Below are 11249 nucleotides of genomic sequence, written 5' to 3'. Positions count from 1 at the left end.
TGGGTAGCTATAAAGTTTTCCATCATTATTTCTAAGTTTGATTTCCTAGGAGCTTTTTGAGTATTTGTGGCAGCTTTATGATATTCTAGGGATACAACGGGTATTTAATAAGGTGCATACAATGCATTATTGTTTTTGTATGAGAAGTTAGGATGGTTCTTCCAACCTGGGTTATAAGTATTTGAGTAGGGGTTTCCTTGAGCATAGTTCACCTGGTCTGTGGAAGTTCCTGTCAAGAGTTGACATTCTGGGGCAGTATGCCCTTGAACTCCGCATATCTCGCAGTTTCGTGCTACGGCAGCCACGGTGGCTGCTGGTGTTATGGTCAAGTTGTCTATCTTTTGAGTCAGGGAATTTACCTTGGCATTGACATGGTCAAGATTGCTCAATTCGTACATGTCGCCCTTAGGTTGAGGTTTCTCTACAGAGGTTCTTTCGCTTCCCCATTGGTAATGATTCTGGGTCATACTTTCAAGTGTGGATTATCAGCCATTCTTCTAGACCGTGATGTGGGCATAGCCTCATCATGTCTTTGTATCTCTCCCAAGCTTCAAAAAGTGATTCATTATCCTTTTGTTTAAACCCGTTTATTTGGGCTCTTAGCATAGCCGTCTTACTGGGTGGGAAATATCGGGCTAAAAAGACTTTCTTTAACTCGTTCCACGTAGTGATAGGGTTGGATGGTAGAGACTGGAGCCAAGCTCTAGCTCTATATCTTAATGAAAATGGGAAAAGACGAAGACTTATAGCTTCTGGGCTGACACCATTCGCTTTCACCGTGTCTGCGTATTGCAAAAATACTGACAAGTGTACGTTCGGGTCCTCAATGGGACTACCTGAAAACTGGTTTTGCTGTACAGCTGACAACAATGAAGGTTTTAGCTCAAAATTGATGGCTTCGATCGCAGGGGCAACGATGTTGTTATGAGGTTCATCCTGTGAAGGGATTGTATAATACTTAAGAGGACGGTTTTGCACTTGTTCGGCCATCTCTGGTTGAACAACTCATTCAGAAATTGGAATGTTAAGGTCAGGAAGATTTAGCTTGATACGATGTTTCCGTATCAAGTCTCGTATCCGGCGTTCTAATCTAAGATAATGCTCGGGTTCGTCGAATTGTAGCTTTAATTTCTCGCCTTGAGAGTGAGTATTTGGCATACACTCGACAAATGTAGAAAGGGAAAAAGAATTGTTGCCTTAGTCTATACTGGGTAACGCTAGAGTTACGATATTGACTAAATTAGTCTCCGGCAACGGCGCCAAAAACTTGATCGCAACTTTGGTAAATCCATGTGAATCGTGATTGCAAGTGCACAATCCTATCGCGTAGTTTTAAAGATTATCGAACCCACAAGGACTAATAATCGAACATATTGTGGTCTAATGTTACTATGTAAATCTAAGCCTGATGATTGTTCTATGATTGGAGGGATGAAGAGAAATAATTATAAAATAGAATAAAGATAAAATATAAGATATAGGGGATATCAGTATGTAATACATCAAACCTCGGGGATTCGATAGGTAGTTGGTGTAATCTTATTGGTTAAAATATTCTTCATTAGAAATTATTTATAGAAAGGACTTAGTCTCACACTCTCGTTTTTATTGACTTTGACCATACTCCTAAACCAGAATGCTTGGCTCTCGCGGTCTCATTTTGAATTTAAAAGTACTTTTTGAATATAGATAAAGTCTAATTAATCCTAAAGCACTCTCGTTGTGTTTAGGACCAATGCCTAGTTCCAGCAATCTGGTTAAAATCTCAAACTCTCGTTCTTGTTGACCGTAGACTTAGTTTGTTTTGTACTCTCGTACGAAAAATAGTTTGATTAAAATAAGAAACTAAAACCAGAAAAATAAGTTTTATAAAAACTAACACCATTTACTTATTGAATCTCGTCGTTTCGACGGTCTTTACATACCGATCCCTAAGGGTTTAGCCGAACATAGATCCGGTGACAAACATGGCAATTGGGGAATTAAACATACAGTAAGGCATAAATAAATAAAACAATAAACAATAATAAACCTAGATTGCAATTTAAGAACTGGAATTGAATCTTGAATCTTCGATTAAATAATTCCGGCAGGATTTGGCAATGAATACCCCTTACAATTGAATCCCAAATGCGTAAAAATAATAAACCGTAATAGTCCCCGATGTGGAGAAACTATCACTTTTACAATGGTAAGAAACTGCCTAGAAACTAAAAGAAAAATAAAGCATAACAAAAATTAATCGTAGACTGAAAACTGGAAGAAGAGAGATGTCTCGTGCGAGTTTGAATGGTACTTTTTATATCCTTTCAATATTCCTCATTTGTAGCAAAAGTTAGTGGAAACCGTGGCTAAAAGTAGTGGAGGAAAAGTAGGAAAGGTAGGAAGACTAGGTTGTGGCGTTTGCCACAACCCTATTTCCATGATGAGTGGCGAGCGCCACTCTTGTAGTAACCGCCCATCACTTTTCAAGGGTTGGTGGCGGGCGCCACCTCCCTCTTGGCCCAATGTGGCGGGCGCCACATCCTTTGGATAATGGGCGCCACAAGCCCATTTGCTTTGGTGGTCCATTATCCCTTTGGAAACCTCATTTTCTTCTCTTTTCTTGCCTTTTTCTTTCCTTTTTCTTTCCTTTTTGCTATTTTCCCTTTTTCTTGTGGTAAACCTTTTAATCGATAAATACCTGCAAATAAACATAAAATACCATGTAATAAGTAGTGTTAATCGAGTAAAAAGCAATGCATATAGAGCCAATAATACGATACGTTTTCGTGTTATCACCTATTTATAGGAATAGGTTGTTGGTGTATAAGGTTGAAGATGAAGATGGAAGAGAGAAAACTGTAACTAATTTCTAACATAATTTAAAATTCAGTTATAGATCAAAGTCAGTTTAATGTTTCATGTCTAGCTACAGGTGAAAACACCTCAAAGTAATCTAATCCAGATATCTGTAGAATCCTCTAGCTACTAACCTTTCTTTGTGTTTGCCAATTGATCCATCTGGGTTCAGTTTCAACTTGTAAACCCATCTCACACTAATGGCTTTCTTCTTATTTGGAAGTTCAATCAACTCCCAAGTCTTGCGTCTTTCTATAGTCTCAAGTTCTTCTTTCATGGCATTCATCCATACTTTCTTCTTGACAAAATCTTCAATACTTACTGGTACAGAGTCTACCAACATGGCACACTGAATGACTTCCTCTTCAGAGTCTATCTCATTATCTAGCAACATGTCAAACTCTGCAAATCTTCTTGGTATTTGTCTGATTCTTCGGGATCTTTGAACCTGTTCTGAATCTTCTTCAGATGTTGGAATAATATCAGATGTTAGACTACCTTCAGAGGCTAGACCACCTTCAGAGGCATGATTACCACTAGAATCTGGGTCATCATCAGAATCTGGACCAAAATTAGATTTAACTTCAGAGTCAGACCCGCCTTCATACTCTCCTTCTATATCAGAATCACCTTCAGAGTCAGACTCGTCTTCAAACTCATAATCTCCTTCAGAGATAGATTTTTCTTCAGAGTCTGAAATCTCTAGAAGTTAACTCAGGTGTTAACACTTCCCCAGAGTTGGATTGAGAATTATTCCAATCTATGTTGATTCTTTCAGTTTTCTCATTTTTATGTTAGTAATATTTAACTAAAAGATACTAATATAACTAATTTTCAAATAAAAAACATTTGTCTCGTGCATTTTTTTAATTATAAAATTCAATTAGTATATTATAATTATTTTAATATTTATTTAAAAAATATATTAAAAAAATAAATTTAATTAACTAATTAGTGACACACATTTGTGATGGTTATATATTATACACTCAAATAGTTTTTTTAAGTGAATCAATTCTAGAAAAACAATCTAAAGAAATTGAAGTATGATATTTTTATAGCAAGTAAGTTCTAGATGTTCTCATTGTTTTGGAATAAACATTTTCTAATGTATTGTTTATAATGAACTGAATTGATATATTCTAATTATTTTCAGTATTATTTAGAAAATTAGAAAAAGGTTATGTTTATTTAATTGATTAATAATAAAAAAATATTAATATAGTTTAATTTTTTAGATATATTTTTTTCATATACAATTTTTATAATATATTTATAGTACAATGATTTTAATTTTTAATTGGAAAATATAAAAATATTAAATTTAACTAATAATTGATTAGTGATAAGTGTTTAAATTACGTGCTCCAGTATTTTTTTTCTTTTGTCAAGTATTAAGTGGTTAGATTTTACACACTTTTAATTTTAAATATAGACAAGTGAAGAATTGTGTTCCAAATATTAATGGTCTAAATATAAGTCTTTATAACTGCCTACTATGTATTGTTCTTCCGTGTCAATGAAATTAAACAAAAAAACAATCTTAATTAATCTGGTTAGAGAAGAATGCTTAACATCATTTGTCTTTCTTTACATGAGATTAAAATAAGAGAAAGAAAAAAAGAGTAGAAACGGATATGATATCAATAATATTTATATGATACGTTGTAATAATATTAAACTAATTTTGTGTGATGAAAAAATGATTGTACATCCTTAAATTGTCTAATAATTTTTTTAAACTAATCATATTTTTTAAATTAAATCCCTAAATAATTATTTATTTAAAATAAATACCAAACTAATCATCTTTTCAAATAGATGCGTCAGTTGAACTGGCGTATCCATTTACATTTCAAATGAGGCGTCATTTGAGATGGCGCATGCTCCCAATGGCCATGCATGTAGGCGTCATGACTCTTGGCGCATGCATGTATGCATTGGTGTATGCGCCAATGCATCTGACGCATGCATCTTTAATTATTATTTTTATTTTAAATGTTAATTTAACAATTAAATAAAAAATATTGAAAAAAAGTTTATTTATGTTATAATAAAAATTACATGGAGTTGACCAAAAATTCAATGACCGGTCCGGTTGAAACACCCCCCTGTTACACATCCAGATGCGTTAGTATGACTTCGAGGTCTCCCACGATTTTTCTGAGGTGTTTCGGGTCTTTGAGTGTTGACATGATCCAATGGTGGCTGGTGTGAAAGTCCGATGGAAGGTCCAACGATATTTGATAGACGTGTTATCATTTATTTCCAATAGCTGGGGGGAGGAGTTCTCGCCAACGACACTTCCGTAATTGAGTTTGGTGTCCATGTTGTCGTAGTTGGCTCGACGTAGTTGGATGAATTGTGGACGACACAGTTGCCCGAATTAGGACATTGAATCATTTTGGAAACGAAGCAATGGTTCCTGGGGTGTATTATAGTTAAACAATGATTGGGTGTTGTGGTGATGGGATGTTTGGGTGGTCATTGGTGGGGGGTTACGATGACATGAATTGTATGAATCATCTGGACTATAGACTGTTGTGTTGGCTGCGTATGGTTGTTGGTGGATAGGATTTGATTCTTGGTTTTGAGGTTGAGTGTGTGGCATGAACGGGTTGCAAGGTTGGGTGTTTGGTTGTTGGGTGTATGTGGTAGGGTGATTATGTGTGGTTGGTCATTGGGTTTGGGTGGTTTGACATTGTTGTTGGACGGGGACTTGTTGTTGGGTGTATGACGACGAAGCTAGTTGGCGTGGATCAATCAAATACCTTGGCTCAGACACAAATTGTTGCATTGTAATCGACCTAAACCATGTCATATACTATTGAGTTAGTCTAGCACCATATATGACTGATTCGTTTAAGATGTGTTGTCGTCGATTCCTCCAATGATGACGCATCTCTTTTGCGAAGTCTCTCCAGTCGGAATAATCCCATTGGGCATCGACTCTTTTTTTATGCCAATCTCCCAAACACGTCGGAGATTCTGGAATTTGTTACTGCATGCCGAACTGCAGTTTTACCCGTTCACTCTGGTGCATATCCATAGTATTGAACTAGATAATTGGTGTTTTTATTGTCCAAACTATAGCATCATCATGGTTAACTTGATGATCAAGACTGTTAGCTGGAGATTTCGACCATTAGGTTGAAATTCTTTGAAAATGTTATGTTCTGGAGAACAATATAAAAATGGCTTTCTCGAAGCTATTTATTAAATCCTTTTCTTGGGAGAAAGGACCTTTTTGTCGAAGCTGAAGACTTAGAAGATTTTAGGATCTCCACAAGTTCTCTTCGACATCAGCGTTTGGCAGATTCGAAGCTTCGAGCGGGAAAGATTTGAAATTCAAACAAAGTAGTTTCGTCAGGAAAACGCGTGGAAGCATCTGAGACACGCAACGTTTGAAAATATCGAACGTGGCAATCATCTGTGTATAGACCGTTAGGGTCGAATTGTTATAAATAGGAGTCTTAGTTTTTAGATTTCGGGTGTTCAAACTGATATACAAAATTCACTAAAAATACTCAAAGTACCGGAGCGAGATAAATGAGTCTTTGCTGAAAATGTATGTATGAAGAACACCATGATTACATTTCATATTATTTGTTTAATGCAAGTTACTTAAATTAAACCATTTACTGTCTTTTCTTCTGTCGAATTGCCTTTATCTTCAAAAAAAATCGTCATTGCTTTTACCTTTCCATTTACATTTCGCCAGACCTTTATTTCCAGCATCTTTTCAAACTTAAAACCTTTCACTTCAAGTTATTTATCTTTACTTTTGCCAATTACCTTTGGGATCTTAAAAAGCCCTTTTTACGGAATTACTACCATTTATCCTTTGTCTTTAAAGTCATAAATTTCATTTAGAGTTTATTGTCGAAACACCTTTTACCATTCATAAACCAGAAACAAACTTAATCATGAGTCAAATCACCATAACACTAGTTCTTGAGACACATGTCCTAGGATCAATCTAGTCGATCCTGTAAGTTACCAAGATTAATAATATTGGAGGACTAGCGGTTATTTGTCAGAAATTACTGGTAAACAAATTGGCACGCCTAGTGGGACAGTGTCAAAAGAACTGTTAATTATAATAGTGTCTTTTACTTTTACAATACAAAATTGTTGTTATTCTTTTGAGTTAAAAAATCATAGTGTTGCATGAATCTTAGAAGTGGTAAGATAGCCAACAATTCGCAACCTATAACCAAAAGAAAAAACACAAAAAAGATGGTTAATACAACCAGTCAAGGGGAACAATTTCCTCCCCAGGGAACAGGCACAATCGGAACAAGTTCGATTGATGCATCCACTGAGATCCCTAGTACACAGGCCATACCAACATCTGGGTCCATGGCCTTAAATAATTCGACAACAATGCCTATTATGTCAAGCGTAGCAGACATTTCTGCAAATTCAACCCCTAGGCCACCGGGATTTGAGAATTTTAGGCCTTTGAGAGAATACCCATATGGAATGCCATCTACTACCATGCCAGCTTCAAAATAATACTTCCATATATACTCAACCCCATAATACGGTTATTTCGCCAATTCAAAATTCTGGTTCTGGCATGAACCACGTAGGTCGAAATACCCAATCACAAGGAGTATCCACCCTATTACCTACCCTTACAACGAATAACCAGGCAGCCTTTTGACAACAAATGGATGCTAGTGACCATGATATGGTAGGAGTTCTTGCCAGAGAAATGAATACTATATTTTCTCCCCTAATACAGAATGTAAATAGGACTAACAATGATAATGCCCAAACATACCAAGAACTGTCAGCGCAGATGGGACGCATAGAAGATTTCCTAGGCTCCCCTCAGTCCTCTGTTCGACGCAGACTAAACCAAGTTATAATCCAGGAAGAAGAACCAACTATAAATCAGGTTCAACCACTTAGACAAGCGCTTGACGAAAGGGTCATGGTGACGAGATTAGAACAACAGCCAGTTCGATAGGAAGTCCCTGAAGAACAACCTAGGAGAGTAATAATGGTTAATAGAGACCAGGATGCAGACGAAGTAATTCATAGGGTTAGGAGAGAAAACGTGATGGAAAATGAATTAACTACTATGATAGAGAGAATCATGGCCCATAATGGTCTGAATACAGGACTTCGACGGCCAAATTATAGCTCTCCTTTATCAGAATACGTCCTACAAACTGAACTACCAAGGGGTTGTAAAATCCCTAAGTTCACCAAATTCTCAGGGGACACTAGTGAATCCATTATAGAACACATAGCTAGATACATGACTGAGGCAAGGGGTTTGGCGAACAGTGAGAACCTAAGAATGAAATATTTCCCCAGTTCTTTAACGAAGAATGCCTTCATGTGGTTTACAACTTTGCCACCAAATTCCATTAGGAAAAAGTTATATACCCAGTATCTAAGAGATATGGCCCAATTAGCAAACAGGGTTCGACAGGTCGAACGTTTAAAAGCTGAAAAGGCCAGAGCGAATAAGAATTATAAGAAAGAAAGGGTTGCTTATGTCGAATTCGAAGATGAGGAGTCTGAAATCTCTAATGACCCTTATGGTCTCGAGGAATTCGAAGTAGATTTGGCTGAATTAAAAGAAGCACCCCCTTATGCTTGTAAATTACTTACACCTTCAAATGGCAGGAATCCTGTCGAAACTGAAAAGAATGACAGATCTCCTAAAAAGACTTACACATTTGATGTTACCAAATGTGATGAAATCTTCGATTTATTAGTAAAAGATGGCCAAATGATAGTGCCTCCTAATACCAAAATTCCTCCGTTAGAACAACAGAAGAAAAGAGGCTTATGTAAATATCACAATTTTTTAGGCCATAAAACCTCACAATGCTTTCTTTTCAGGGATCTTATTCAGAATGCAATTAAGGATGGCCGCCTCAAGTTCGTTGACAAGGGGAAAAACCAGATGAAGGTTGACGCTGACCCCCTCAACATTGCTGACACAAATTATGCTGAACCTGTCGAAACCAACATGATTGACATGGTGAAAGTGGAGGCTGTGAAGGAAACAGGAACTGAAGGCTATGTGCTAGTTGGAAAGCAGGCTACTGATGGCCTAAATAATGATGTTCCCTTTGGAATTTCTGTCGAAGGTGAACAGGTTGCTAATGTCAAACCAAAGGCCACTGAAGGTCTTAATGGGAAGGCAACTGAGGCTACTGAGGGCCTAAGGAAGAAATTTGAGGAAATTTCAATCGCTGATGGCGCCAATCTAGGTGTCAACGTGGTGGATCTAAACCAACCCCCCCCCCCCCCCAGAAATGGAGGAAGTGGAGAGGTGTCTGAAGATAGATCAAGAGGGAATGTATTTTGGCTACCCCAAAGCTAATGAGAGCCTACGTGAATACCTTTGGATGTGTCACAAAAGAAATTCTGACATGCTGTTGTGCCCAAGGTGTAGCATCATGATGTGTCGAAGGGTGGCTGAGGACTATGAAAGATGGCAACGAACTAAGACTGAGAGAAATTGGAGAAAGGAAAGCCAACTACTGAAGGTGTATCCTAGGCCTGGAGAAAGCCTTCTTGGTTTTATTGTGCATTGCTACAAGTACGAAACAGAATGCTTGATGTGTCCCAGATGTTGGGCAGTTTACAACAGGGAATTGGCTGAAGCGTTCGAGAGAATTTCATCTAACCAAGGTTGGAATGGACACGAAGGTAACCCGAATATGTACATATTCGACAAGAGGAGAGTTCATAGGAGGCAAGATAACCCTCACCCAAGGGCGAAAAGAGTTATGTTTAAACTTCCGGCAGAAGTCCCTGAGGACAAATGGACTCAGGCGGTGTCGAAGAAGGGAAAGTGGAAAAGTTTTGAGGATGGAGGAAGAACCTCTTGGGCTTATAGAAAACAGTTCCAGGCATCTAAGAGAGAGGCTATCAGACTGGAGAACTACAAAGGAAAGAATCCCATGTCAAGGTCTCAGTGGAGAAGACATCAGAGGTTGAGGAAGGTTGAAAGAGAGATTACTTCGAGGGAGATTGGAGAATCCAGTAACATCAAGGTTCCCCCAAATGTTACAAATTCGACCAAACCCCCTGTGGGAAGGAAGTTGTTTCCAGATGAAAACAAAAATCAGAAAGTTCAGGAGGAACAAATAAGAGAGGAAGAAATGCTCACTGACGACTTTGAGTCTGACGGAGTGTCATCGATTAATATGAATTGCAATGTGGTCTGAGTTTTGCCATACGAATATAATCAGGAGGCGGAGATTGAAGATAATGAGGAAGCGGATGTTGTGGAGATGGCGAAGCATAAACCTGTGTGTTACTATGTTCTCAACAGCGGCGTTTTCGAAGAGCATAACACTCTTTTTGAAAGGCCTCACCAAGGGATGCAGAACCATCTCAAGCCCCTATACATTAGAGCTAAATTTGAACATATGGGGGTGAACAAAGTTTTGGTGGATAGAGGAGCAGCAGTCAATCTGATGCCTCAATTCATGTTGAAAAAGATAGGTATGTTCGACGCTGATGTTAAACCTCACAATATGGTATTGTCGAACTATGAGGGTAAGATAGGACAGACTCTGGGTGTCATACAAGTAGATATGATTGTTGGATCAATCACAAGACCAACAATGTTCATGGTGATACCTGCGAAGGCGAATTACAACTTGCTGCTAGGAAGGGAATAAATCCATGGAATAGAGGCAGTTCCTTCGACCATGCATCAGAGGGTATCCATCTGGAAAGAAGATGGTGTAGTAGAAAATCTTGAAGCTGACCAAAGTTACTTCATGGCAGAAGTGAACCATGTAGATAAGAAGAACTTCGATAGGAACTTGGCTCATATAGGACCATGCCACCCAGCTGAAGACAGCTACTCCCCAAGTAAAAATGCTTTGTATTTCTTGACTCTACATCCCAATGGCTTTCAGTGGGATAGGAAAATTATGGGGTACCTAGAAGAAGGGGAATCATATGAAGTACGACCAACAGGCTGGGATGAAGACCTGGATTATGCCTGAGTCTTTTTTTTCCGAAAAGATTTCGGCCTACATGGCTGAGAACAAAAGAAAAGCGGCTCCCGAAGCCGAGATAATGATGCTTGTCGTGGCTATATATAAAATATAGTCTGTCGGGTACTTGACTGCAAGTGCACAGTCTAGTCGCTTTAGTTTCAAAAGATATCAATCCCACAGGGACCTATGGTCAAACTAGTGCTGCTAACGTCACTATGTTTAGCTAAGGGAATAGATTAGTAAGAGTTCGGGGGTAATATAGTAAATCTAAGGGAAATTTTCGGTTTTAAGAAAGAATTAAAGGAAGGAATCAATATGCAGCGCATTAATCGTCAGAGATTCGATAAGTCACCGGTGAATAGTTTAAATGCCAAATATCTCTCAATAGAAAATGCTCATTTAAAAGACTTTATCTCACAC

At 37.9% G+C, this 11249-nt stretch overlaps 1 protein-coding gene and 1 non-coding gene across 2 annotated transcripts; both read left to right on the top strand.

The window, feature by feature from the left end:
• Positions 1-499: 499 nt before the first annotated feature.
• LOC127109870 (small nucleolar RNA R71) lies at positions 500-606 on the top strand. Its single transcript, XR_007797118.1, has one exon. It is a non-coding gene; the product is annotated as a small nucleolar RNA R71 (small nucleolar RNA).
• Positions 607-7852: 7246 nt separating this feature from the next.
• LOC127102060 (uncharacterized) lies at positions 7853-9193 on the top strand. The gene has a single exon (XM_051039477.1). The coding sequence runs from the start codon at positions 7853-7855 to the stop codon at positions 9191-9193; it is 1341 nt and encodes a 446-aa protein (XP_050895434.1).
• Positions 9194-11249: the final 2056 nt, after the last annotated feature.

The sequence above is a fragment of the Lathyrus oleraceus genome, chromosome 7 (assembly GCF_024323335.1).
Source record: "Lathyrus oleraceus cultivar Zhongwan6 chromosome 7, CAAS_Psat_ZW6_1.0, whole genome shotgun sequence".
In the NCBI taxonomy this organism is placed as follows: Eukaryota; Viridiplantae; Streptophyta; class Magnoliopsida; order Fabales; family Fabaceae; genus Lathyrus; species Lathyrus oleraceus.
This window is presented reverse-complemented; position numbering and strand designations above follow the sequence as displayed.